This window comes from Chiloscyllium plagiosum, unplaced genomic scaffold, assembly GCF_037043375.1.
Source record: "Chiloscyllium plagiosum isolate Xiang-an unplaced genomic scaffold, Cpla_swu_hap1 HiC_scaffold_16, whole genome shotgun sequence".
Taxonomy (NCBI): domain Eukaryota; kingdom Metazoa; phylum Chordata; class Chondrichthyes; order Orectolobiformes; family Hemiscylliidae; genus Chiloscyllium; species Chiloscyllium plagiosum.
The window spans coordinates 33,382,174-33,408,090 of NW_028270154.1; the positions used below are offsets into that span (position 1 = coordinate 33,382,174).

The following is a 25,917-nucleotide window of genomic DNA, read 5'->3' on the forward strand; positions in this document are numbered from 1 at the left end:
CCTAGCAGAGATGGAATTAGAGAGTGGTGGTAAATCAGGGGGCTTGATATACTACAGGATACTACAGTGTATTAAGACGCATGCCAAATTATGTCATTGTTATGCTACAGGTATCTCAGGAACACTAGCTCATGGGGGATTTATTAAAGCACTAAGACTAAAGTCCTGCTTTCTCCCAAGATTTAAAGTGCAGTTTCAAGTGCAGAAATATAAAGTCATCGAGTCATAGAGATGTACAGCATGGAAACAGACCCTTCAGTCCAACTCATCCATGCCGACCAGATATCCCAACCCATCTAGTCCTACCTGCCAGCACCCGTGCCATTTCCCTCCAAAACCCTTCCTATTCATATACCCATCCAAATGCCTCTTAAATGTTGCAATTGTACCAGCCTCCACCTCTTCCTCTGGCAGCTCATTCCATACACGTACCACCCCCTGTGTGAAAAAGTTGCCCCTTAGGTCTCTTTTATTTCTTTCCCCTCTCACCATAAACCTATGCCCTCTATTTCTCGACTCCCCCACCCCAGGGAAAAGACTTTGTCTATTTATCCTATCAGTGCCCCTCAATTTTATAAAACTCGAAAAGGTCACCCCTCAGCCTCTGACGCTCTAGGGAAAACAGCCCCAGCCTATTCAGCCTCTCCCTATAGCTCAAATCCTCCAACCCTGGCTACATCCTTGGAAATCTTTTTTGAACCCTTTCAAGTTTCACAACTTCTTTCTGATAGGAAGGAGACCAGAATTGCACGCAATATTCCAACAGTGGCCTAACCAATGAACTGTACAGCCTCAACATGATCTCCCAACTCCCGTACTCAATACTCTGACCAATAAAGGAAAGCATACCAAACACCTTCACTATTCTATCTACCTGCGAACACACTTTCAAGGAGCTATGAACCTGCACTCCAAGGTCTCTTTGTTCAGCAACACCCCCTAGGATCTTACCATTAAGTGTATAAGTCCTGCTAAGATTTGCTTTCCCAAAATGCAGCATCTCACATTTATTTGAATTAAACTCCATCTGTCACTTCTTGGCCCATTGGCCCATCTGATCAAGATCCTGTTGTAATCAGAGGTAACCTCCTTCGCTGTCCACTACATCTCCAATTTTGGTGTCATCTGCAAACTTACAGTAGAGGACCCAGCACCGATCCTTGTGGCACTCCACTGGTCACAGGCATCCAGTCTGAAAAACAACCGTCCACCACCACCCTCTGTCTTCTACCTTTGAGCCAGTTCTTTATCCAAATGGCTAGTTTTCCTTTATTCAGTGAGATCTAACCTTGCTCACCAGTCTCCCATGGGGAACCGTTCGAACACCTTACTGAAATCCATATAGATCACATCTACTGCTCTGCCTTCATCAATCCTCTTTGTTACTTCTTCAAAAAACTCAATCAAGTTCCACAAAGCCATGTTGACTATCCCTAATCAGTCCTTGCCTTTCCAAATACATGTACATCCTGTCCCTCAGGATTCCCTCCAACAACTTGCCCACCACTGATGTCAGACTCACCGGTCTATAGTTCCCTGGCTTGTCTTTACTACCCTTCTTATAGAGTGGCACCACGTTAGCCAACCTCCAATTTTTCGGCACCTCACCTGTGACTATGATACAAATATCTCAGCAAGATGCCCAGCAATCACTTCCCTCGCTTCCCACAGAGCTCTAGGGTACACCTGATCAGGTCCTGGGGATTCATTCACCTTTATGCGTTTCAAGACATCCAGCATTTCCTCCTCTGTTATATGGACATTTTGCAAGGTGTCACCACCTATTTCGCTACTTCCTATTTCTTCCATATCCTTTTCCTCAGTAAATACTTATGCAAAATACTCATTTAGTACCTCCCCATCTTTTGCGACTCCACACAAAGGCTGCCTTGCTGATCTTTGAGGGGCCCCATTCTCTCCCTTGTTACCCTTTTGTACTTCATGTATTTGTAAAAACCCTTTGGATTCTCCTTAACTGTATTTGCCAAAGCTATTTCATGTCCCCTTTTTGCCCTCCTGATTTCCCTCTTAAGTATACTCCTACTGCCTTTATACTCTAAGGATTCACTCGATCTATCCTGTCAATACCTGACATATGCTTCCTTCTTTTTCTTAACCAAACCCTCAATTTCTTTAGTCATCCAACATTCCCTATATCTACCAGCCTTTCCTTTCACCCTAACAGGAATTCTGGATTCTAGTTATCTTATTTGTCACTGACCAATATTTTGCAAATGTTCAAAGAATTTCAGAAGAAATAAGGATATTATCAACTCACCTCAAAGAGGAATGACTTCATAGAAGCATAGAATGGTTGAGAGGAGGCTATTCAGCCCATCATTTTTGCAGCAGCTCTTCAAATGAGCTGCATTAATTAGTGCGAATCTTCTGTTTTTCTCCCCATGCCTTTGTACATTATTTCTGTCTAAATCATCTGATACATCTTTGAATGGCTGCAGCACAAAAGGGGACCACTTAGTCCATTGTGCAACAACAACTGAACTAGCTCCACCCCCCCACTACTTTTTTATAGATTTGCAATTTACTTTCTTCTCAGATAGTCATCCAATTGTCTTTTGATGTCTCGAGACAATTTGCCTTCATCATACGTACTGCATTCAAACCCTGACCACTCGCTGTTTAACAAAAAGTTTTTGCCCTCACGTTGCTTCTTTGGACAAATTACATTTTATCAGTGCCCTCTGTTATGCATCCATCCCCCAACAGGAACAATTCCTTTCTATCTAATTGGTCTAGATGCTTCAAGTCTCCTCTTAACCATCTCTTCTCCAAGTAAGTGAACTCAACATCTTAAATTTACCCACGTAACTGAAGTTCATGAACCCTGGAACCATTCAACCTTTTCTGCATTTTCTAATGTCTTCACAGTCTATGTCTGATGCCCACAATAAGGAAATATTCATTGAGGCTGACCCTAGGGTTTTTAAAAAATTTTATTATAACTTTTTGTGTTTGTACTCGGCTCTTATTTGTAAAATCCAGAATACTCTATGTTTAACTGGTTTCTTACTCAACCTTCAGTGACTTTTGCATATTTATCTTAAGGTCTCTCTGCTCCTGCATTTCCTTCAAAACTGTACCATTTCATTTATACAAAATAAATACATTCCTACAAAAATGAATTTCATCTGCCACTTTCCTGCCCATTTTACCAGAATGTTTGAGATTTCATTTTAAGAACATGCTAATTAGCAAGTAACTAGAAAGTAGTATGCATGACTAGATAATATTCAGTCTACCTTGTAAAATGTAGTGTGAGGCAATGTAGCCATGTTTCCCTGTAATAATAATTGATGTTCTGTTACAATTCTGTCTGCTGAGCAATCTTGCAAATATAGCTTCAAATAAACAAAACACATATGTATTTACCAGATCTGGCGTAAGATTGGTAAACTTGTTTAAACAAAAAATGGTGATCAGTAGTGGTTATGCTTACAAGATGTGAAGGCAGTGAGGTGAATTTGAAGACCACTGCAGAAGCATAGGACAAGGTTTGAAGTGGTGCAGTATCAGTATTTACATAAACTCCAAGGGGCAACAAAAAAAACACTATAAAAATGGCACTGGCATAGCATTCAGTTTAGTATTTGTGGACTAATTCATAGAGGCATTCTGCCAGTTTTGAATTGGGCTGTGAAAGCTGCAAGGTCATGAAAATAGGTGCTCAAGGCCATATCCCTGAGAAAAGGGAAAATATGTAAAAGATATAGGAAATAAAGTTGGGCACCAGCCAAATCAGAACAGTAAAGATAGACAAAGAAAAAGCACACAGGGCACTAGGTGGGTGGCATGGAACAAATAATGATTCAGGCTTGTCTCAGTTAATCTATGAAACCTGCTGGACTATCAGATTCATGTAAAGGGAACTTCAGAGTTCACTGTGTGGAGCTGATGTCTTACAGACAACTGCCATAAGAATCAATTGATCAATTCATCAATGCTGCATCAAGGGCAGGAACAGTGATTTCTCATAATCTGAGCTGTCTGGTGGATAATGATGTTCGTTATAGCTTCAACCCTTTCTAAAATGACCTTGGAGAAAAAAAAGGAAAAAAAAAGGTCATCACACTGCCACACTGCTAAATAGGATAAAATATGAACCCACTACAGGCAGACATGCAAGCATGAACTGCAGTTACCTGTATTGGCATGGTAGCCAAGACACGGAAAGTGACTAATGTTGCAAGTAGTGTGGCCTGTTGCACTCACTGCAAACCTAACCTGCATGTACAAGTCATGCGGTGTAAAAAGATAATATACAACATATTGTCAATGAGAGCAGGAAGTGCACCAGAGACATATTAATGCAAACAAACATAGAAAGCTGGCTGCAAGATAAATAAGTGGAAGAGTCTTCAAATCAGAAGATTGCCAAGTTGGGTAATCTTATATTGAATGGAACTGCAAGAATTCCACCATATACACTGACTGATGAGGGTAGATACTGTTATGGACGTGACCAGACCCCCTCAAAATATACTGAGGCGGCAGCCTAGAACCTAATTTTTTTTTTATTTTAAAGTTAAATGTTAGATACGGTGTTCCAAATGCAATTTGATTGGTCAACCTACTTGACATTAAGCAAAACAATTTATTCAAACCCTAGTTAAAAATTCAAAAAAGACAAGGAAGGAATAGGGATAACTCAATTGTTGGAAAACTGAACAGAACAATAGATATGGATACTATTACTAATTAACTGTGCCAACCTAGTAACATCCCATAAGCACAGCATTGGCAAAAGGGCAAATGCAGAAAACAGATCTGTCTCATATACCAGCCAGCAACCCAGGAAGAGAACCCCAGCTTTTGGCTGTTGTTATCAAGAGAGGGATAAATAGCTTACACTCCAAGACCCCAACAGCAACTGTTACTGAAAACTAAAAATCCCTGGTTCTGTGGGCGAGAGCTTGACCACACCCATTCAGGCTGCTTCTATTTTTCCAGCTTTAAAAAACATCCAAGGCTTCAACAGTTGCTTATCTTTTTATAGACTGCTTGTTACCCGTTTCCCAAACTCTCTCTAAAAGAATTCGGCTCAAAACACACCTCTTAAAGCCACAGCATCATCACAATAACAATGTATCACTCAAGGAAGCTATAGATAGTTGTACTGTAATACTGCATCATGGTGATCTAGACCAACACTGAGAATAAATATTCATTGAACCTATCAATTCAGCAACCCTCAGTTAACTTTAGTTTTGATAACAATAAGTATGCCTATATATTTTGTTGTCATGATGTACCCGACTAGGCTGAGCCTTTGCAGAAAATCCTTATTTTATTTCATGAAAAATGTGTTCTTGTTGGAAAAACACACAATCTCCTATGCTTTGCATATTTGTTAAATTGAGGATACATCAGCTATATTTCAATCCACAACTACAATAAAGAATTCCCTTATTTCCTAATGACCTCCATTCTGTGCTCAAATTCAGACTCAGACAGCATGGAATCAGATCCTATGATCCAATTCATCCATACGACCAAGTTTCCCCAAATTAAATTAGTTCCATTTGCCTACACTAGGTCCATATCCTTCTAAACCTTTCCTATTCATGTACGTATCCAAATGTCTCTTATATGTTGTAACTGTACCTGGATCTATCACTTCCTCTGACAGTCATTATCTCACTTATTTGTCAAGAATTGTTATTGTGTTTGAAATGGAACAGTCAAGTGGTCACCCTTTCCTTGACGTCCTAGTTGAGTAATCTACTATTTCACTGTTCAATTTTGACATTTTACCCAGAATGTTACCAGACTCTTTCACTCTGAACCTTCACCTTGTTCTATCTTGTAGCTGGCCTTAGTGACAATCTTTTCAATATGGCTCAAACCATTTGGTCACTTGATTTGTCAAACTATCTTGAGATTTTAGTTACCCGGATCATATTATTTCTTATTGTATATCACACAAACTCCACCAATGTTCTATATCACCTCAACATGACTTCACAACTTCTATACTCAAAAGAACTGAGCAATGAAGGAAAGTGTGCCAGGTGCCTTTTTAACCATCCTGTCTATATGTGTTGCAAATGTCAAAGAATTATGTACCTGCACCTCTAGGTCCCTCTGTTCTACAACACTACCCAAGGTCCTTAAATTAATTGTAAGGCCTACCCTTGGCTGTAGTACCGAAATGCAATACCTCGCATTTATGCAGATTGAACTCCATCTGCCATTTTGCAGCCCATTGAATGCACGGTCTATTCCTGATTATGGATCAGGCATCTCAAAAGTTTGAATAACAGGTGAAACCAGTTGTTTCACAGTACTGCTCTGCAGTTGCAACCAGGCATCATGTACACCACTAACAAGTGCTGTTGAACAAACAAAACCAGGTTCTGCCTGTCAAACAATTGAGTTATATGATGTGAGAGTTTCACTGTGAATGGGATGCCAAATGCATTAATCCCAAAGAGTGTCAAACCATATCAAACATTATATTACTTTGACTATTCTTTAAAGAGAAAGATATATAGATATCATGTCCAACCATATGGTAGCTTAAGTGTTCAACAGTATATGTTATTCTGAAATTGGACAACATTTGCTGGATATTCCTGAGTGAATAAAGTTTTTTTTTAGTTTATTGATGGGACATGGGTGTCACTGGCTGGCTAACATTTACTGCCTACCCCCAGTTGCCCTTGACACAATGTCCCATGATCAATATCCTGGGGGTTACTTTTGAACAAAAAAAAATTAAACCTTCATATAAATACTGCAGTTACAAGAGCGCTGAGGCTAGGCATTGTGGTTAGCAGCTTACTTCCAATCTCCCCACCATCTACAAAGTCCAGGACAGGATTGCAATTGAGTAATCCCCATTTGTCTGCATTATTGCCAACAATGCTCGAGATATCTGACACCATCGAATACAAAGTATCCCACATTACACCTCTTTAATCACCTTCAGCATTCACTGGTTTCAGTGGCAGAAATGTGTACCATCTTCAAGACACTTTACAGCAAGTCACCAAATCTCCCATGGGAGAACCTTAAATGCAAACCTCCACTACCTCGAAGGATAGGGGTAGCAGATGCATGGGGACACCAGCACCTGCAAAGTTCCCTACTGAGACTCATACCATCCTGAATAAAGAACTATATTGTCATTCCTTCACTATTCCTCAGACAAAATGCAAGGACTCTGTTCCTACCAGTGCTGTACATGTCCCTCCATCCTCAGGATTGCTCCAGTTCAAGGAGGTCAGTCTACACCATCTTTTCCAGGATTTCCAGAATTCAAAGGAGATGTGAGGGGCAAGATTTTTTCTTAGACACAGTAAGAAGATTCTGGAATGCATTGCCAGGGGTGGTAGTGCAGGCAGATACAATAGGTGTTTTGAAAGGGACTTTTAGATAGCTCATGAATATGCAAGGAATGGAGGGATCGGGACCATGGCAGGCAGAAGGGAATAGTTTGATCGAGTGTAATGCTTGACACAACATTGTGGGCTGAAGGGCCTGTTCCTGTGTTGCACTGATCTATCTTCGATCTAAGCAAAATCTTGCAGCAATAACTAGCCTTCTTTAGGCTTCAGTATTTTCCACTACACAGAGACATGCCAGCTCCCCTTACAGACATCTGAAGGCTTTTGGCCATATAATTTATACCCACAAGCTGCTAACCTACCCAGCAGCCAACCACATTTATGAGCTGGTCTTTGTCATTCATGGGTGTTCACAAACCAATCAGCTCTCTGTTGTTGGTCAAATCCAACCTTGTACACACCCCCGGTGCCAGTCAGTCAGCAACCAGTCTGCCCTACTGACTGAGCAAAGCAGTGATGTAAACATTATTTCAGATGAGTTTTAGTGACTTGCTTTCTAAAACAAAAAGTGCAGTAATCCATCCCACAATCCTTGGCTTATAAACCATCTTTTTTTATAATTGAGTCTACAATGAAACATATAGTAAAAGACAAGTTTTGTATTAATAGCCACCATCAAATGATTACACCAAGTTGGCACAACTGCCTTATAAAGTAGGACTCCTCTCCTCTACAACAAGTTATCATACTGTTCCAGGATTTCAACCCAGTTAAGGTTTTGGGACTCAAAAAAGTATATTTAAAATGTAAAACTCTGCACCATTTTAACAATACATTCCTGCATTGTTGCTTTTCAGTGGAAAAGAGTTAAAGTTTCACCTAATGTGAATCTATGACATGGTTAGATGAACATTATTCAACAGTACCATAGGGATGCCAATACATCATCCAATTATCTTTTGTTATGACATGATGTTGAATTTGGCACTAAATTTGCAATACAACTTGTTCCCTACTTGGATTAGCAATTATAGCCTTTCTGCGTCATAATTGACAGGGTTTTAACAAGGTCCACTGTACACTGCAATTTATTTTAAACAAAACATTTGCCACAAGAGTAAATCACAATGTATAGCACATGATAAAATAATGTTCCTCAACTCATCTTGTACTCCCAAAGCTTATAACCTGGTCTGTTACCTTGTTTCACTGCAGCGGTGATCAGCACAGATTAATGGAGCAGACAGGTTGTATGTGTTGCCTCTCATTATTCCCATGTGCTTTATTTCATAAAATCACATGCCTATCAATGCAATTTCTTGACATTAACTATAGTAATTTATTGTAATAAGGCTTCATCTGGAACAGTTTGCAGCAAAAATTTATTAACAAACAATCCCTCCCCTTATTTTCAAGGGTACAGGGCAATTTCAAATTTCAACCTCCCACAGCATAGTGACCCTTGGCGTTCTACCACTTTATATGCACAGATTGCACAGCTTATCCAATTTGAGCTGTCATTTTGAAAAGGTTATGTCTAATAGATGAAATTCCGTTTGATTGTGCTTCTGTTTAGAGCCTTGGGCCTCATTGAAAGTGCTATCTAAATGTGGGTTGTTGTATATTGCAGACCATAGGTTTATGCTAACATAATCATGAAAAACTCCTGTTGAGATTTTAAGCTGTAAAACAGGATGTAATAAAGTCCCAAATTTATTAGATTGCAACGGATTACACATCTAGAAGTAAATGTCTCAGATATTATCAAACATAGATCAAATTAATCACCTAAATGTCTCAAAATCACAAAGCAAGGCTAAAAAGATAATAAGCGCATAAAAAGTATAACACACTAATAAATGCTACGTTCTTAGTTAAGTGAGAAAGTGTCACAAAACCAAGCTAATAAACATGTCATTTTTGTAAACTGTCACAACCACCTAATGAAGGAGCAGCATCCAAAAGCCAGTGCTCCCAAATAAACCTGTTGGACTATAACCTGGTGTTATGTGATTTTTAAACTTTGTCTATGTATTAATAACAATTCAATTCATAGGGTCTGTTTCCATGCTGTATCACTGACTCTTTGGTCCAACCAGTCCATGCTGACTATGTTCCTAAACTAAACTAGTCCCATCTGCCTGCACTTAGCCCATATCTGAACAAACCTTTCCTATTCATGAATTAATCCAAAATGTCTTTTAAACATTGTAACTGTACCAGTTTCCACCACTTTGTTTGTGAAATAACTGCACAGAGGCTGATAGATATCCCATCACAAAGTCATCCTATATTTACATGCGCACTGCACATGGGCTCTGACCAACCAGTTCAAAGCCAGTCCCTAGACTGAAGAGACCTTCTGAATCTCCTGTTTATCTGTCAGACAGGCCTCCATGACCGGCCCTGATTAACGAGATCCACCAATCATTACACTCTGGCAGTTCATTCCTCAGTTGAGAAGTGTGGCACTGAAAAGGCATAGAAGGTCAGGCAGCATCCAAGGAGCAGTAGAGTCGACATTTTCATCATAAGCCCTTCATCTAGTGTCACTTTTCAATTCTGATCTCTGGCACCTGCAGTCCTCATCTTCTCCCAATTTATTCATCACACAAACCACTGTAAAAAGTTGCCCCACATGTCCTTTTATATCTTTCTCCTCTCATCTTAAAATATGCCCCAAGGTATTAAACTCCCCCTATCTAGGGAAAAGGGCCTTATCATTCCCCTTATCTATGCCCCTCATGATTTTATAAATCTCAAGATCATCCCTCAACCTCCTATGCTTCAGTGAAAAAAAAGTTCCAGTCTGTCTTTATATCTCAAGCTCTTCATTCCAGACAACAACCTGGTAAATCTTTTCTGAACTCTCTAGCTTAATTCATATCCTTCCTATAACAGGGCAATGAGAACTGCACCCAGTACTCTGGAACAGGCCGCATCAACATCCTGTACAACATAACATCCCAACTCCTATACTCAAAGGTCTGGGCAATGAAGGCAAGTGTGCTAAATGTCTTTTTAATTACTGTCTACCTGTGATGCAAATAAGGTAAAATGTCATGATATTATTCATACATTTCCTTTTACATAAGCAGACTTTCAAGGGAAATTCAAAAAGTACAGGGCAGACTCTGTAACATACACATTTATGCCAAAAAAACCGACAGATGTTTCCAATACTGTTGTGCTATTGGTATGTTGCTACTTTTGAAAGCAATGGTCATGAGCCAAAAAGGTAACATGTTTTCAAAATATAAATACATTGGTGAATGTAAAATGTATTCAGATTCTTTTCATCCTACTTCTTTGCCATATCCCAATATTTTCCTTGAACATGAGCATTTTAGAATTCAGGTAAATCTCAACACATTCCCTGGCAATTTGTTGTCACTTACCATAAATCATTACAATAATAATGGTATATGGTGTCAGAATGAAAATAATTGAATGGTATCATATCAATATAATTACAGACAATAATTAAAACTTATCAACATAAGAATATAAGAAAGCATGCAACCATGAGCAGACAGCTGGCATACTCCAGAGATCAAATGCAATTTTCTTCATCGTGAATTCTGCATGATTAATTACACATTTTTTTCTGCAATCCTCAGAGTACAATCAAAACTTCACAATCTCTATTTTGATCACAATTTCATTACTCCAGCCTGAATAATATTCTTCCAGGCATTTCAATGTTCACAGCACAGAAATAGTCATATTCCTAATTTCTTTTTTAAATTGCCCCTAATGAGTGCAAGGTGAAAAGCTTTGACAAAATAAGTTTATTTTCAGGAGTGCTCAAATAGTTTACCACCTTAATCCATACTTATCAGAAAAAGCTTTAGCCCCATTCCAAACAAGGTAATTATCAAGTGTTCTTTTGAATTAATTATTTGGTAGGCCATTAAAATATATAAGCTGCAAGTTAATTCCATATCTATGATTGACTAAAACAGTTGATCTACAAAAAATTTCTTACAGACCACTATTGCACATCTGGTTGTAGCACGAGTCCTATCAACAATCACTTACTGAGGTGCATTGGGGAAAGCCTGAAATGATGAATCCAAACTGTATTGTAAACAAGCAAGCAAATATTCCAAAAGCCTTCACTTTTATTGTATTGGTACGCTTTCTAATTTGAATATCAACTGGCCACGAGACAGAGCCAGATGTTATTTTGACTGGTATTTGTGATGATTTGACAGCTGACACCCAGGATGTTTTTGCTAAAAGGATGCTTCAAACCTGCATAAACTCTCAATTGAAGTAGGGGAAATGAATAAAGAAATAAAAATTAGCCGTGTGTTTTTCCCTCGCTCAATTTGAAAAAAAGGTTAAAATAAATTTGCAGGGATCAAGCTCTTGGAGTGAAGTTTTACCTGACTGGGTCATGGACATTTGCCAGAAGGTGGAATCAAACCCTAGCCCCTGGTGTTGGGAGGCAGTAGGGCTAACCACTGAGCCACTGTGCCGCTCCCTACTGGGTCATGAATTGAAACATCAGATAATAAGTATTGGAATAAGTACATGGAAAGATACAAGCTTTCAAATTGGGATTTTTGACCTCTGCCCTATTCTCTGAGCCACCTTCCCCCTTAACCTCTTGTAGAGGAACTCACACAAATGCAGTGTCGAAGAATATCAATGAACTGTTATGCCAATGTATGATCTTTTTAAGTCAACACAACCTGGATTTGATATACAAATATCAATTAAGAATGAACAAAGAAAACAACAAATAATTATTTTTAATATAGATCATGGTAATTTATTGGAATCAAAACAATCAATTATTGTACTTTTGCTTTGTTTCTGCCTAAAAAGGATCAGATGTTTTTGATAAATACTTCATAAGACTTCAAACGACAAATGATTATTCATCATTGAACATTGCCTGGTTACTTGAGTTTGCAAAAATTGTACTTCTAGCAGTGTTTAATCCAGAGATCAATTACCCACCCTTGTATGGAGTGTGTTCATATTGGAATTTTAGTGTGTTATTTTCAACATGCCTCCATCCTAGAAGACTTCAATAGCTTAAAATTTCTGTGTTCATATTTTGTCAAAAAATGTTTACTATTTGTAAAAATAGCATTGCAGTGGATAAACACTTTAAGATCAATAGGATAATGATCATTTTTAACATGCACCCAAGTGGTGCAGTGGTCACTGATTTCAGACCAGGTGATTCCAGTTTGGCAGTTAGCAGGTAAGATGACAAACAGCCAAATGACAAAAAAAATTACTTTCTACGACCAGAAGGTGTGCAAAGCTGTGCATATATCTCTTATCCAATAATTACTTCATAGCCACCAGCAGCTGTATGTCCTGGTAAGAGGTGGACCACCCACATTTAAATATGACAGTTGATAAAAATCAGCCAAGATATCAAGCAACGCTTTTTAGGACAGTTTTCCACTTACAATCACATGTCCACCACTCAACAAACCTATCACCTTCCCACCGACTGCCCCTCGCCACCGCCCACACAACCTCAACTATCCAGACTTGGACAACACTCAGCCCACAACTACCAAGGTGATTTATGTGACCCACCATGCCTTTAAAATACAGATAAGTATCAGCATGACTAAGATTTTCGAAGGAACTGCTCCGCCAAACTAAAGGGTGGTTCTCTCCTGCATTTGCTTCCAAAAGGTTCATTAGTGAATTGATCATAGCAATTGCAGGACAGAAACAGTTCGTCATTGGAGGAATGTACAGCACAACATGAACGATTTAACTGAACTCGAGGCCCGAAACTATCGCAAATTGTGAGGCTTTGAAAAATAATTCTGGGAAATCAAAATCCATGTTGTGGGGTGGTGAAAGTCGGATGGTGTAACGTGGTTGGGAAGGGGAGGTATGTATCGGTGAAAGTTGGGGATGGTCCATAAGCATCTGGAGTTAGGGAGACATACAGACATTGGCAGGAGTGAAAACAGTCACAGCAATAGCCCAGGACTGATGAGACAAAACAGGGTGAAAGGGAACGTAGGTTATTATATGCACGGCCATACTATCCTGCTCCTGTGATTTTAACCATTAAACCTCCTGGGCCTCTGAGAAATTTGTGTTGGGAGGTGGGGAATCATGAGTGTCAGAGTCATAGAGTCAGATGTACAGCACAGAAACAGACCCTTCGGTCCAACTCATCCATGCCAACCAGGTATCCTAACCTAATCTGGTCTCATTTGCCAGCACTTGGCCCATATCACTCCAATTCATATACATATCCAGATGCCTTCCAAATGTTGCAATTGTAGGTGGGTAATTGAGTGACATTAGATGTTGCTGGCCAGATGAGTAAGTGAATGACTGGACTGGGATAGGTGACTGAGTGATAGGGTGGGGAAAGAACGTGATTCATTGACTGGGAGATGGGTAAGTCAAGTAACTTGGGTGGTGAGTGGGATTGAGTTGGGATACATCCCTTTCCCCAAAATCCTCTGCAACTCTCATCCAACTTTCTCAAAAACCTAGCTATAACATTAGCTGGGAAAGTAGGAAACCACAGGCTGAAAGACAACCCACTTCTGACATCAACTTTCATGTGAATTCTGGACTGTGCTCCAGAGGAAAACAGAGCTCAGTGTTAGTTAAAGCCAACTCCTTAGGTCAGTCCAGACTCCCAAATCCCACTCTCTTGTCAAGGTGATCTGGACGTGGGGCCTAACCATTTACTTCTTCTCACTCGATTGCCTAAATTAAAAGTTTTTTTTTCTCCTAAATTGTTTCAGGAGTAGAGTAGTAGTTTGTTTACAGTTATTGTTGCTATATTATAAGATCCTCCCTCATTCTTCTAAATTCCAATGAATATAATCCCAGTCTACTCAGTCTCTCCTCATAAACCAACTCCTCATAACTCCCTCAACTCCAGAAACAACCTAGTGAACCTCTTCTGCACCCCTCCAGTGCCAGTACATCCTTTCTCAAGTAAGGAGACCAAAACGGAACACAGTACTCCAGGTGTGGCCTCACCAGCACCTTGTACAGCTGTAACACTACCTCTTGGCTTTTAAACTCAACCCCTTTAGCAATGAAGGACAAAATTCCATTTGCCATTCCTACTTGTACCTGCAGACCAACCTTCTGTGATTCATACATAAGGACACACAGGTCCCTCTGCAAATCAGCATGCTGTAAGTTTTTACCATTCAAGTAATAATCTATTTTGCTGTTCTCCTACCAAAATGTATGACTTCACATTTACTAACATTGTATTCCATCTGCCAGACCTTTGCCCACTCACTCATTGTATCTAAGTTCCTCTGCAAAGTTTCAGTCATCAGTCTCTATGAGCAAAAGAACATTTGCGATGTGGCCACCCCAGGTAAGAAGGTTGGAGAACCCTGATCAGAACACTTATGGAACTTTTCTGTAACACTACCAGGGCTTGAATAGCAATAAAAAAAATTAAAAGTTAAGGAAATTGTCCTGTCCACACTTAAAGCATTGACTTATATGAAATCATTATTGACTGACAATAGAGTATCTAAAATTGTCATATAAATTGAAAAACACTGTAGGTTCCAATTTTATGGTTTCAATGGGCTTTTGTAAACAGTTTTAGTGTTGTAATTCTCATTTTCAGACAGCTCATGGCAAATCCAGATTTTTGCAGTCAGTCTAGTGTGGCCACCATGTAAAACAGTTACCTTTTGGAGGAGGGTGAGTCCACGTGTATAGAGCTTCCTCGCCATTTTCTTTTGTAACCATCCTTCTGCCATCAACAAGCATAATCCAAGCAAGTAAAGAAATGACCAGAACACAGTCGACTTCATTGGATCAACTCTGTCAGAAACAAGAACAACAACTGTCAAATTATTGCTACTCAAATATTTTCTGTTTTGATAAAGCTTGCCTTATCATTTTATTTCAAAGTCCCATGCAATGGCTGATCATTGTGAATATTGTGCACGTAGATGTAGTTTTCATGTTAATTATGCATATCATTAGCTACACATGAGTACTAATGGGAGCTTTATAGATCTAGATCTCAAATTTTAGATGTTTCATAATATCCATAAAAGCTAGCCAGATAATAATATTGTGACAGGAAATGCAGATTGTTTGGTACAGTGATTAACATAGACAGGGTAAAGAATGCTTTAAAGCAATGCATAAATAGTGGAGATTTGCTATAGCATTTGGAATAAAGAATCTCAGATTATTTTGTAATCTAGTTAATGTAAACTAAAATGCATGATAGTGATAGATTATATAATTTTTATATACTATACCTAGTAAAAAATAACAAAAAACTGATCGTATCAAAGAAGTTCTGCTTGAATTTCCATCCTTCAGTTAATGGAAAGAAACATTCCATGGGGTGTGTGACACACAAGCAACTTGTTACAGCCACTGTTCTATCCAGTGTTGAAAGTTAACATTTACCATTGTTGGTCACATATTTTATCATGTCACTTTAACAGGTGTCAGGAGGAAATCCAGTATCCTATGTCAATATATTGCGGAGATAAACCACACAATTTTTCTGTCGACTCCCAGTATGTACAATTCCCTACTTTAAAAGCAATGCAGTACTTTGAGTCACTGTTGTTAAAAAGTGCTTTGAAAATCCCAAGATTGTGAAGAGTGAAGTCATCTTGAAAATCACATAGGAGAAAGGTTTCAAAATTACTCAAACACAATTCACTGCCAAATAAAAGAAAATATTTCTTACATACTCTAGACCAAGGTTTAAAATCACACAGTTAATTACTTTTAAACAAATACAACAATCTATGCAAGTTAAGAACTGAACACCACCATGATCCTGTGATCAATGACCAATGAATGAATCTCATGGTTCACTGAGGGCTGAATGGTGGCAGAACTGACAGAAGAATTTCCTGCGACTTTGCTTGAAAAGCCACATTATTTTACATTCACCTGAACAGGAGGAACTTCTTTCAAGAGATAGCACTTCCAGTACTGCACTGAAAAAACAGGTCTCAGCCAAGATGACATGTTTATATTTTGTGGCTTGAACCTAAGACCTTCTGGCTCAGAGGTGAGCATGGTGCTGTTCAACCAAAAGGAGGTTAACGTCAATATTAGTGGAATATCTGTGTAAGTATCTAAAGAAATTATGTACCTTAGTGTGTGTTATGTTATAGTGGAGAGGAGCAATACACAGGAAGTAGGTTTTTACATAGCTCACCCTATTTTGATATTATGATTGAGGATTTTAAAAACCCCAGAAAAATGATTTTAGAACACTATTTGCAATTTTTCTCCTGAGTTTCTATTGATATTCTATGAAATGGATAGAAGATGACCAGAAGAACCTCTGCAAAATACCATCGATACCTATTTTAAAAAAAAACGTTCCTGTTTGGAATTACATTCATCAGACTCAATAAATGGATTGACAGCTTTTAGCGACAACGCTGCGATACACATGTTAAAGTAGTCTTGAAGGGAATCGACAATGCATCCTAGTTTTCTGCAGAAAAACTCTATGGATGAGTCACATCTGCAATACCTCAACACTCACTAATAACAGAGGACCTAGCGAGGTGAACCTCATTTTTCTTTTCAGAGTATGTGAGAAAACAAAGCCACATACTCAACAAACTGCTTTGTGCTGACATAACAGTAATGTGCTCCTGGCTGTGAAAACACCTGGCTGCTGTTGCTAGTAAAAACTGCATAGATTCAACTGGTTACATTCCAGCTGTATATCAAGCTTTGTAAGCCTTCCCCTTGTCAGACAATCAGTACCTAAAGTCTAAGCTTAGGCAACCCACACAAAATATCTGTGACTTTACAGAGAGAAAGGGGTGAATCATTCAACTTTATTGAATTTCATGGAGGGTTTCTCTCCATGAGATCTGGCAACTTCTCTCAAAAGATCATCTCAAACTCACTCCCTTAACTACCTACCATAAAAATAGGAACAGGAGTAGACTGTTCAGCCCCACGAGACTGCTCAGCTGTTTAATAAGATCATGGCTGATCCAACATTCCACACATTCACTTTCCTGATCTTTCCCCATAATGCTTAATTCCCCTACTGATCAAGAATAACCTTAAAATATACGCAAGGACCGCACCACCACACTGTTGGTGACAATTCCTCATCATCTCTTAAATTGGTGCCCCTTTATTCTAAGACTTATGCCCTCTTGTCTTAGACTTTTCCATGAGGGGAAACATTCTCTCAGCATTTACCCTGTCAAGCCTCTTAAAGAATCCTACATGATTCAATGTGATCACCTCTCATTCTTCTAAATTCCAGCAAGTAGATGCCCAGCCTTTTTAGCCTTCCTCATATGATCTGGGATCATCTTAGGGAATGACTTACAATGAAGGGATAGCTTTCCTTAAATGAGGGGATCAAAACTGCTCACAGTATTCCAGATGCCCATATGGTGTGCTCTTCAACACTAGCCTGATTCTTCTAGTCACCGTGGCAGAGTTTGAATATCCCAGCACAGAGAAGCACCTATGGTGCCAGTGTCATCTTGCATTGAAGTGCCAATGCTGAGCCTTCAGAGTAGCCCTTCACAGGCAATGTAATGGCATAGCAGCTGCAAATCCAAGTGTTTATGGCACAAATGGCATGACCGATACATCTTTGCACATACAACTCCACTTTCTTGCCCCAGTTGCTGTTTAGCCAGCAGGTCACACAGCTTGTTGATCCTGAGCCACATCCCATCCCTTCGTTGTGGTGACTTAGAGAGTGCACTCTGTCCCCAGTGGTGGCAGCAGACCAACATCTCTCATCCAGTGGTGGTCGATCATAGGGGGAGGACTCAAAATTATGCCAGACATCATTTTATTCACAAATAACAGAAGGAAAATAAATAGAGGCTCCAGAATACAAAAGAATCACTTGCATGTTGACCGACAACTATTTTACAATCAATGATTTCTTGCTGCACTCAGCTGTCATCTTTTGGAACTAGGTGTCCAGCAAGCCCTAACTGGCTTGTAGTGCCAGACCCAGCTGAGCTCTGAAATGCACAAGGAAGGTTTTCTCCTCTTCACGTATTCTTGTGCCCTTTTTGAAAGGCTGATATCATTCTCTTGGTTACTCATAATTCAGAGTATCAGCTTGCTTGCTCCAGGTGTGCAAAACACAGCACATTAGGATGATGAGGCACACCATATCCTGAGTATATCATACAACAAACCTCCGGTCTTCCCCTCCTCCCCACAGACTTCTATGTCCTCCATTCACTATTGCCTCCCCCTTCATTGAACTTTTCCACCAGCATATATGCCCCATATCAACCCAAATCTCCCACTCCACCCCAGAATTCAACATCCCACCCTCTATTGAGAAAGAAATCTCCTTTAAAACACTCCTCCTCGATGTGCAGACTCACAGGACTAACTACTGTCTGGCCTTTTGACTGACTTCAACAGACAGCCTCAGATCATAACTGAGAAGACCCTTGACCACTCTCCTTGCAGCTCCCCGATTCCCCTGACTTCTTTCAGAGGCCCTGCAAGACTATCTGTTGCACAGTTCTCTGACTGTAGTTAGATAGAGCCCCTGACATAACTGACCATAGCCAAGCTGCCAGTGTCTGTGACATGGGGGGTGTAGCCACTGCCCATGAAATGGTCCTGAAACATTATGTGTGGGGTGTTCAAGATGGTGATCTGGAAGAGCAAGTAATGAGCTGGAGTCGAAGGTAGTCTCTTCGACTTCCGTCTCATAAATTCTTGGTGTCAAGTTTCCTCACGGTATGTGGTATGATCGGAAGTAACATATAAATGAGGTGAGATTTACAGAGGACAATTCCAAACCAAACCAGCACTTTGCTGGTAAAGGCAGCTGGTTGTGTCCAATGTCATGATAGGCCTTATTTTCTCCCAGAGTTCTACGGGCCTGGTAAAATTCTGTCCAACTGTACATTCCATATCATGCAAACTGAATTTTACTTAAAATCTAAAAGCTGCAAAATTCAGAAATGTGAAACAAAAGAGTTGGAAACATGCACAAGATGATAATATAGGGGAAAGGTGAGAAAAATTAATGTTTGAGGATTACTCTTTTTCAGAACTAGGAAGAAAAATGAGTGAACAGCCTTTCAAAGAACAGAACAGAAGTAAAAAGGATTGCAGATATGCAATGGATTAAAGTTTGAAATGCTGCAAAGTGAAGCAGAACATGGTTAAAAAGGACAAATTGTCAAGATGACAACAGAAACAGCAGCATGATTTAACAAAAATAAAGGCAGGTGAATGGAAAAGGATGTGGCTGGGAGGGTATTATAGCAAGCTATGTCTGAAATAGAAACAGGAGCAGCTGGCAAAGTGGGACAGGATCTCATTGCCTGAGAAGTATAAAACAGTCTAACACCAAACAGTGTCAGCACAGTTTTGAGACAAAGTTACACTCGTGTGTCAGCCCGCAGAACCAAGAATATTCAGAGTTCCGAGACAATTTCCCCTGCCAATTCACTCCTTTAAAACAGAAGTAGATTTTACTGTGGGCTTCACATTTACCCAAACATGGTACAACCATATTTAGCTAGACTCTTTAGGCCTTGTTGTTAATCTTTGTGTAATGAGTCCTTCAAACAAGTATAGGCAAAGCGACAAGCACATCAGTTACAGGAAAGTGAATATCAGAGATTGAGAAATTTGCCGATACATAATAGCATTGAGTATTGAGAACCAGAGGATCATTGAATGTCATAGGGACATAATTGTTGATTGGATTAAACTAAGAGGTTTTCTTAAGATTTTTAATGATAAGAGGTTTAGGCCAGACTGATGAGCTGAGTGAGATCATAAAAGGCGATTTAGATAAACATGTAACATGTTTGTAAGAAAAACCATCACTCCCGCCATGCTTTCCAAAGCCTCTCCAAGTTCTCACTGAAGTTCCATTGTTTTATTCCTCTCTGAAGTACCTGCAGACAGTTCTCTGCATTAGAAATAGTATGCAACAATGGGCACACAAGAATCTGCATTAAGAACTGTGCACTTAAATGACTATCTTGCAGTTGCATCTTTTTTCAGAATTAATAAGGCGGCTTGTTGCATCTTTGGAATACAAAACAATTAATTCAGTTATATGATTAAGTTAATTCATAGTCTGGTGTACCATATAAACTAATTTCTGGTAAACATCTGACATAGGAAGCTGTTAATGCAAATGTGATTGCAATTGACAAGATGTTAAACAATGATGCAGCAAATAAAAGGTGAGCAATAACATTGTGACGTGGGTCACAATATGAAAATAAACCTTTACCAACTAAACTTCAATGGTGGTGTTTCCCTTTTCACAACAAAGCTCACTCAGTGGAGTAGTGGGATTACAATAATTGGCTTCAGCATAGGAGGAGAAAATCAGGTGGATATCAGATTCCTAGTACTGTGTCCTGCTGTGACATGCATGTCTGACATGCAAAAGACAGAGACAGCTGTTAAAAGAGCTTAATAAGAAAATGTTAGAGTGAAGAACATGTGGAGAAAGACTCAGGAGGTCATGTGTTATTTGGCTACAATGACAAGAAATATTTTCACCATGGTACCAGAGTACGCACTGTTTCCTAACCATTTTCAGCATTGCTAAGTTTTCAATGGGTGATCCGGTAATGATTTTGATGTTCCAATTTAAAACTAAGAGGCAGCTAATCTCTGAATTGTCAGAAGTTCAGGCATCGATATGTACATTTGCAATAAGTTATCCTGCAGTAGACTACATTTGTGAGCATTGATCTAAATAAGCAAATAGAAACCTAGGAGCAGGAGTAGATTATACAGCCCCTTGAGTGCCCCAGCCCCCTCCCATTCTAGCTCATGGCTGACCACCTTTCTCTTTGCTTCTGCAGCCCTCAGGAGTAGGAAATGTTTAAGATTCACCAACCTTTGAAAAAATTCTTTAAAGGAATTATACCATCACTGTCTGTGAACAAAATATCAAATACTTCATGAAGTGAGCAGATCTTTAATATTTAGTGGCCTCTCAATTCACATCTTTGGACTGCAAAGTGTGAAAGTAATCTTTCTCCTAATAGCCCTTGAAGACAGACTCCCTCAAATTTGGAGGAATAAAAGGCCAGCTTATAAATTTACAAAACTCATTGATATTAGACAGGGTGCATACAGAAAGGATGTATCACTGGCTGGTATCTAGAACCAAGAGACTGTCACAAAGTAAGGCAGAGGCAATTTAGGACTGAGATGCAGAAGAATTTCTTCTAAGGTTGGTGAATCTTTGGCATTCCCTACTCCTGAGGGCTGCAGAAGCATTGAGAAAGGTGATCAGCCATGATCTAGAATGAAGGGGGGAGGGGCGGGCTCAAGGGGCTGAATCGTCTACTCCTGCTCCTGGCTATTTGCTTATTTAGATCAATGCTCACAATAGCATCATACTGCAGGAAAACTTATTGCAAACATAGGTATCGATGCTTCAGCTTCTGACAATTCAGAGATTAGCTGTCTCTTAATTTTATGTTGGAACATCAAAATAATTACCGGATTACCCATTAAAAGCTTAGCAATGCTGAAAATGGTTAGGAAACAGTGCATCGTCCAACTAAGCACCCCGTATTCAGGTACCAAAGTGCAAAGATTGCAGGGGAATTATTTGGATTTGTGACAAACAGATGGCTTTACACGGGTAAACTGACAATAGTTAGTATTTAAATAAAAACATGCAGACTAGAACGGTAACTATCAACAGCAAAACGATGTTAATATCCTCGAACAGGTCTTGTAGTGTAATTATTGCATTTAACTAATCAATGTTAATGGAATAGATATTGGCTATTAAAAGTGAATTAAAACTAAATATTGGCAAATATCACTGCCTGGTTACCAGAAAGCTCCCGAGATTGTCTCTGCTAAATAGCGCCACTAAACACCACAACGTCGGCAATTGCGTTCCTGAGCTACCATGGAACTAGGTTTAACAAACGGCAGGTCGGGCTATCGGAAGATGAAAAGGAAAGTGTGCGTCAAAATCATGTTGTACCCTACTGGGGGCGGGGGGGGTGGGGGGTGGTGTTAGGACGAAGGAATCCTGTGGTCATCTCCTTGAAGATGTCAAATAGCCCTGAAATTCTATTCCCCCTATAGTCATGAAACGAGGCGGATAAACACCGCACTTGAATTGAAAGATAGTTTTCTACGAGGAATGAGCGTTGTTTAAAAATGGCAATGATTTTCAAAGTGGAGTGAAATCATGTGAACGTCTCGATCCGAAATCCCAATCTACCGGCGATTTACGTCCAATCCAGAATCGTGGGCTCTCAGGGTCTGATCTTTTATTCACTGAGACCAGGTTCCCACTCGCGTTGTTCCACACAAGTTTTTTTTCCCAACAACACATTCTGCCCTCAATGTACATTGTCATTGCTAAGCTCATACCCATCCAGATATCCGGACAGGCTCATAACTCTCTATAGCAGTTCGTCTTGACATGCGGTTGTAACTTATGTGTTATAAAGGTCACCTTTCAATAACGAATAGTAGCATATCTTTATGTTTGAGTGCTCAGTCGGCCTATGGACAGTGGGAATCGAATGCTCCATGGGGGACGGGGGATTTTTCAGCACTGTGTCAGAGGACAGCTCACTTGCATTCCGACATGACAGCTAGCTTTCTCAACTGGAGCTCAGCGCCTTGCTGCAATTAGTGAGCTCTTTGAACACTAAGACTTTGATTCAGCAAAGTATTCCCTCGAATTTAAAAAATAAACTCGAGCTTTTCAGTTTTGAATAGAATTGCAACCTGCAGTTCACCAATATTCCCTCATAGTCGGTCCAACACGCTACAAGTGTTGTTTATAGATGTATTCTACCAGGGAATTCAGGATTAACACACAAGTCCCAATTTAACGGTTGAAATTACATATTCAAAACCGCCTACGCATGAAACACTTAAATTCTTACTGAAAAATTATTCAAACATGAAGCTCTTTTCTCTATAATTCAGAATTAGTTTGATTTGAAAGATATTTTTATATTAAAAAAACTCCTTTGCTATTGGAATTGAAATGCTCTGGATCCCAGATTTCCTCAGTTCTGCTCATTTCTCAGTCAGCTCCTTCACTTGCTCCGCCGATGCGCTTCTGCACTGTAACATGCAGGGGCAACGCTGGTGTTGCGCCAGTTACTGCACACATCAGGAAAATCTCTGAAGTACAGGATCCCGAAACCCAAGAACAATATTCACTCCGAATCATCAGTCAGGACACGTGGGGCCAAAACGCCAAGGTAGTCAAAAGACCATCCTTTAATCCACACCTCCTGCTCAGTAAAGGCGAAAAGAAAAGAAAGATTCCTCACCCCCCACCCCCTCCTCCACCCCGGAGTCTCAGATCCTTAAGAGTTAACATGTAGAAACGGTATTCATCATTCCATTGATTATTGCACTTAAATGTCGGAGGCATGCTAGTCAGAAAAGTTAGCACACTTCCTGGGGCCAATTGATAATCGAATGAGGAATGCTGAAGTCTGCTATTTTCCACTTGCTGGGGGACGGATGCATGTATCTGATCCGCTAGGAATCAAAGGTTATCCTGATTTTCCTCAAAGGGTCACTTTTTAGGTCAATGATTTTGCCTGCAACACCTTTGGATGTGCAGACTTGGATTAAATCTCACTGAAGCCGGATTGCGGGGCTAATGCTCGGTTTTACAAGTTGCACCGTGTGCCTGAACACTCGGGACGGGCACTCTGCTTTACTGTCCGAGATACGGTCAAAACCTTTCAAAGCTACACAGCCGCCGTGATCTCACAGCGTGCCTTTTTGCAACCGAGAGCGCAAGTTAGACAACGGGAAGACAGGCGCACGGCGAGAAGGAGGAAGATAAACGCGTTCCGACAGGGACTCAGCTGCAGTGCTGTTCCCGCAGCGCGGTCTCTCCACCGTCACGACCAGGGCCCGACTGCATTTCTAAATAAATAAAGTCATTTTAACTTAAATCATTTATATTAATGTAGCGTCCCTGAAAAAAAAGCTTCAGACAAAAGTGGCTCAGTGGTTAGCACAGCGTCAGGGAGTGCGGTTCGATTCCAGCCTCGAGTTCACACATTCTCCCTGTGTGTGTGGGTTTGCTCCGGTTTCCTCCCATAGTCCAAAGATGTGCCGGTTAGGTGAATTGACCAGGCTAAATTACCCATAGTGTTCGGGGATGTGTGGGTTAGGTGCATTAGTCAAGATTAATGATAGAGTAATAGGGGAATGGGTCTGAGTGGGATATCCATCAGGTGTGGGCTTGTTGGGCCGAATGGCCTGTTTCCACACTGTCGGGACTCTGGTTCAAAAGGTCTGTGTTTAATAAACCAGTTCAGAGAACCCGGGGATTAGGACTAATCCAAGAGCCAACACAGGCGTAGTGGGCCGAATGGCCTTTACTGCTGTATCATTCAATATCCACCAAGTGTCCTCGATAGTTCGGATGCTCAGATAAGCGTTTCCACTGAACTGTTGAGAATGAAACACTGTTCAGAGTTAGGCTCTATTCCCTTCCAAGTGCTCCAGTTAGATTCGCGTCCAATAAAGTCGGATCGGGTTCTCTAGTGATTAAAACAATCTGCTGTGACAGTTTGTACCTATTTCGTAGCAGTAACACGTTTAAAATTCAATGCAAAGTGGGGTGGGGGGGGGGGGGAAGGGACAGATGCAGCGGTGACAAATTAGTATTGATTGAGTTTTACCTGCACACAGCCTGCAGTCACAGGAGAAAGCCGAGAGCAGCACTCACAGCCGAGGGAAAGCCAATATCACAGGAAGCTCCTTTGTTGTCGCGATCAAGCCACCTCTGCGCGCTGCGAACGACCTGTCTTGGGCTCAGGATCGCTCTGACCACCAGCATGAGCACCACGCTTTGCATCGCCAGCAGCGGCGGCTCCGCCTCTCCTGCTCATCTTTATGGCAGCACGCTCCAGCGCTCGGACACACCCATGGGGCCAGCTCGAACCAATACCGGCGGTGCCTCACCCTCTCCAAGCACACACACACACACACTCACACTCAGTCTGCTCCGTCACCAATACTGATCCAGGCGCCCGCCTCACTCCTTGATGGGTTGGAACTGAACGATTCAGGACATGACAGAGGAATCAGTGAATTCCCATCTCCCGCTGTTCATTTCCAACGTGCATGCAGCTAAGCAAGCCGATCCAAAAACAGGCATGTTGAAACTACTGATTTCAAGGATTTGCTCTCAACCCAAATTTCGTTTCTTTTTTTTAAACGTTGCATTTGATTGTGCAAATTTGCCATTGAAACTCGTGCATTTGTCCTTTATCTTAAAATAAAGGATTTCTTTCTCTCAAGGTTCACGCTAGGAAGGATGGTTAGAGAGCAAAATTAAAATTGTACAAACGCTGCCAAAAGTTGTTGCCCCATAGTCACACTTCACTGAAATTCATTGATCCATGAACTGCACCTATTCTCTCAAGGCTGTTGCATATCAATGTGTTCAGCGCCGTTTGAAAGTCTCTTGCAACACATTAACAGCATTACCCTCACCAACTCTTACATTTTCGAAAAGCCCCAGCAGACTCTTCTTAATTAAGCCACTTTTTTATTATTTGGCTATTCATTCTGTCCTGAATAATTGCTTCAAGGCATTATCCCACCACTGTAATTACTGACTTTAATTTTATAA

At 40.3% G+C, this 25,917-nt stretch overlaps 1 protein-coding gene across 1 annotated transcript in view; it reads right to left on the reverse strand.

The window, feature by feature from the left end:
- LOC122556579 (follistatin-related protein 5-like) overlaps positions 1-25,212 on the reverse strand; it is a 560,263-nt gene extending 535,051 nt beyond the window's left edge. Inside the window, exons 1-2 of the mRNA XM_043703425.2 lie at positions 24,962-25,212; positions 14,978-15,113 (exon numbers count right to left, since the gene is read on the reverse strand). Coding sequence (XP_043559360.2) covers positions 14,978-15,103 — 126 coding nt within the window. The 5' untranslated portion in view covers positions 15,104-15,113; positions 24,962-25,212. The remainder of the gene's footprint in view (positions 1-14,977; positions 15,114-24,961) is intronic.
- Between the last annotated feature and the right edge of the window lie 705 nt (positions 25,213-25,917).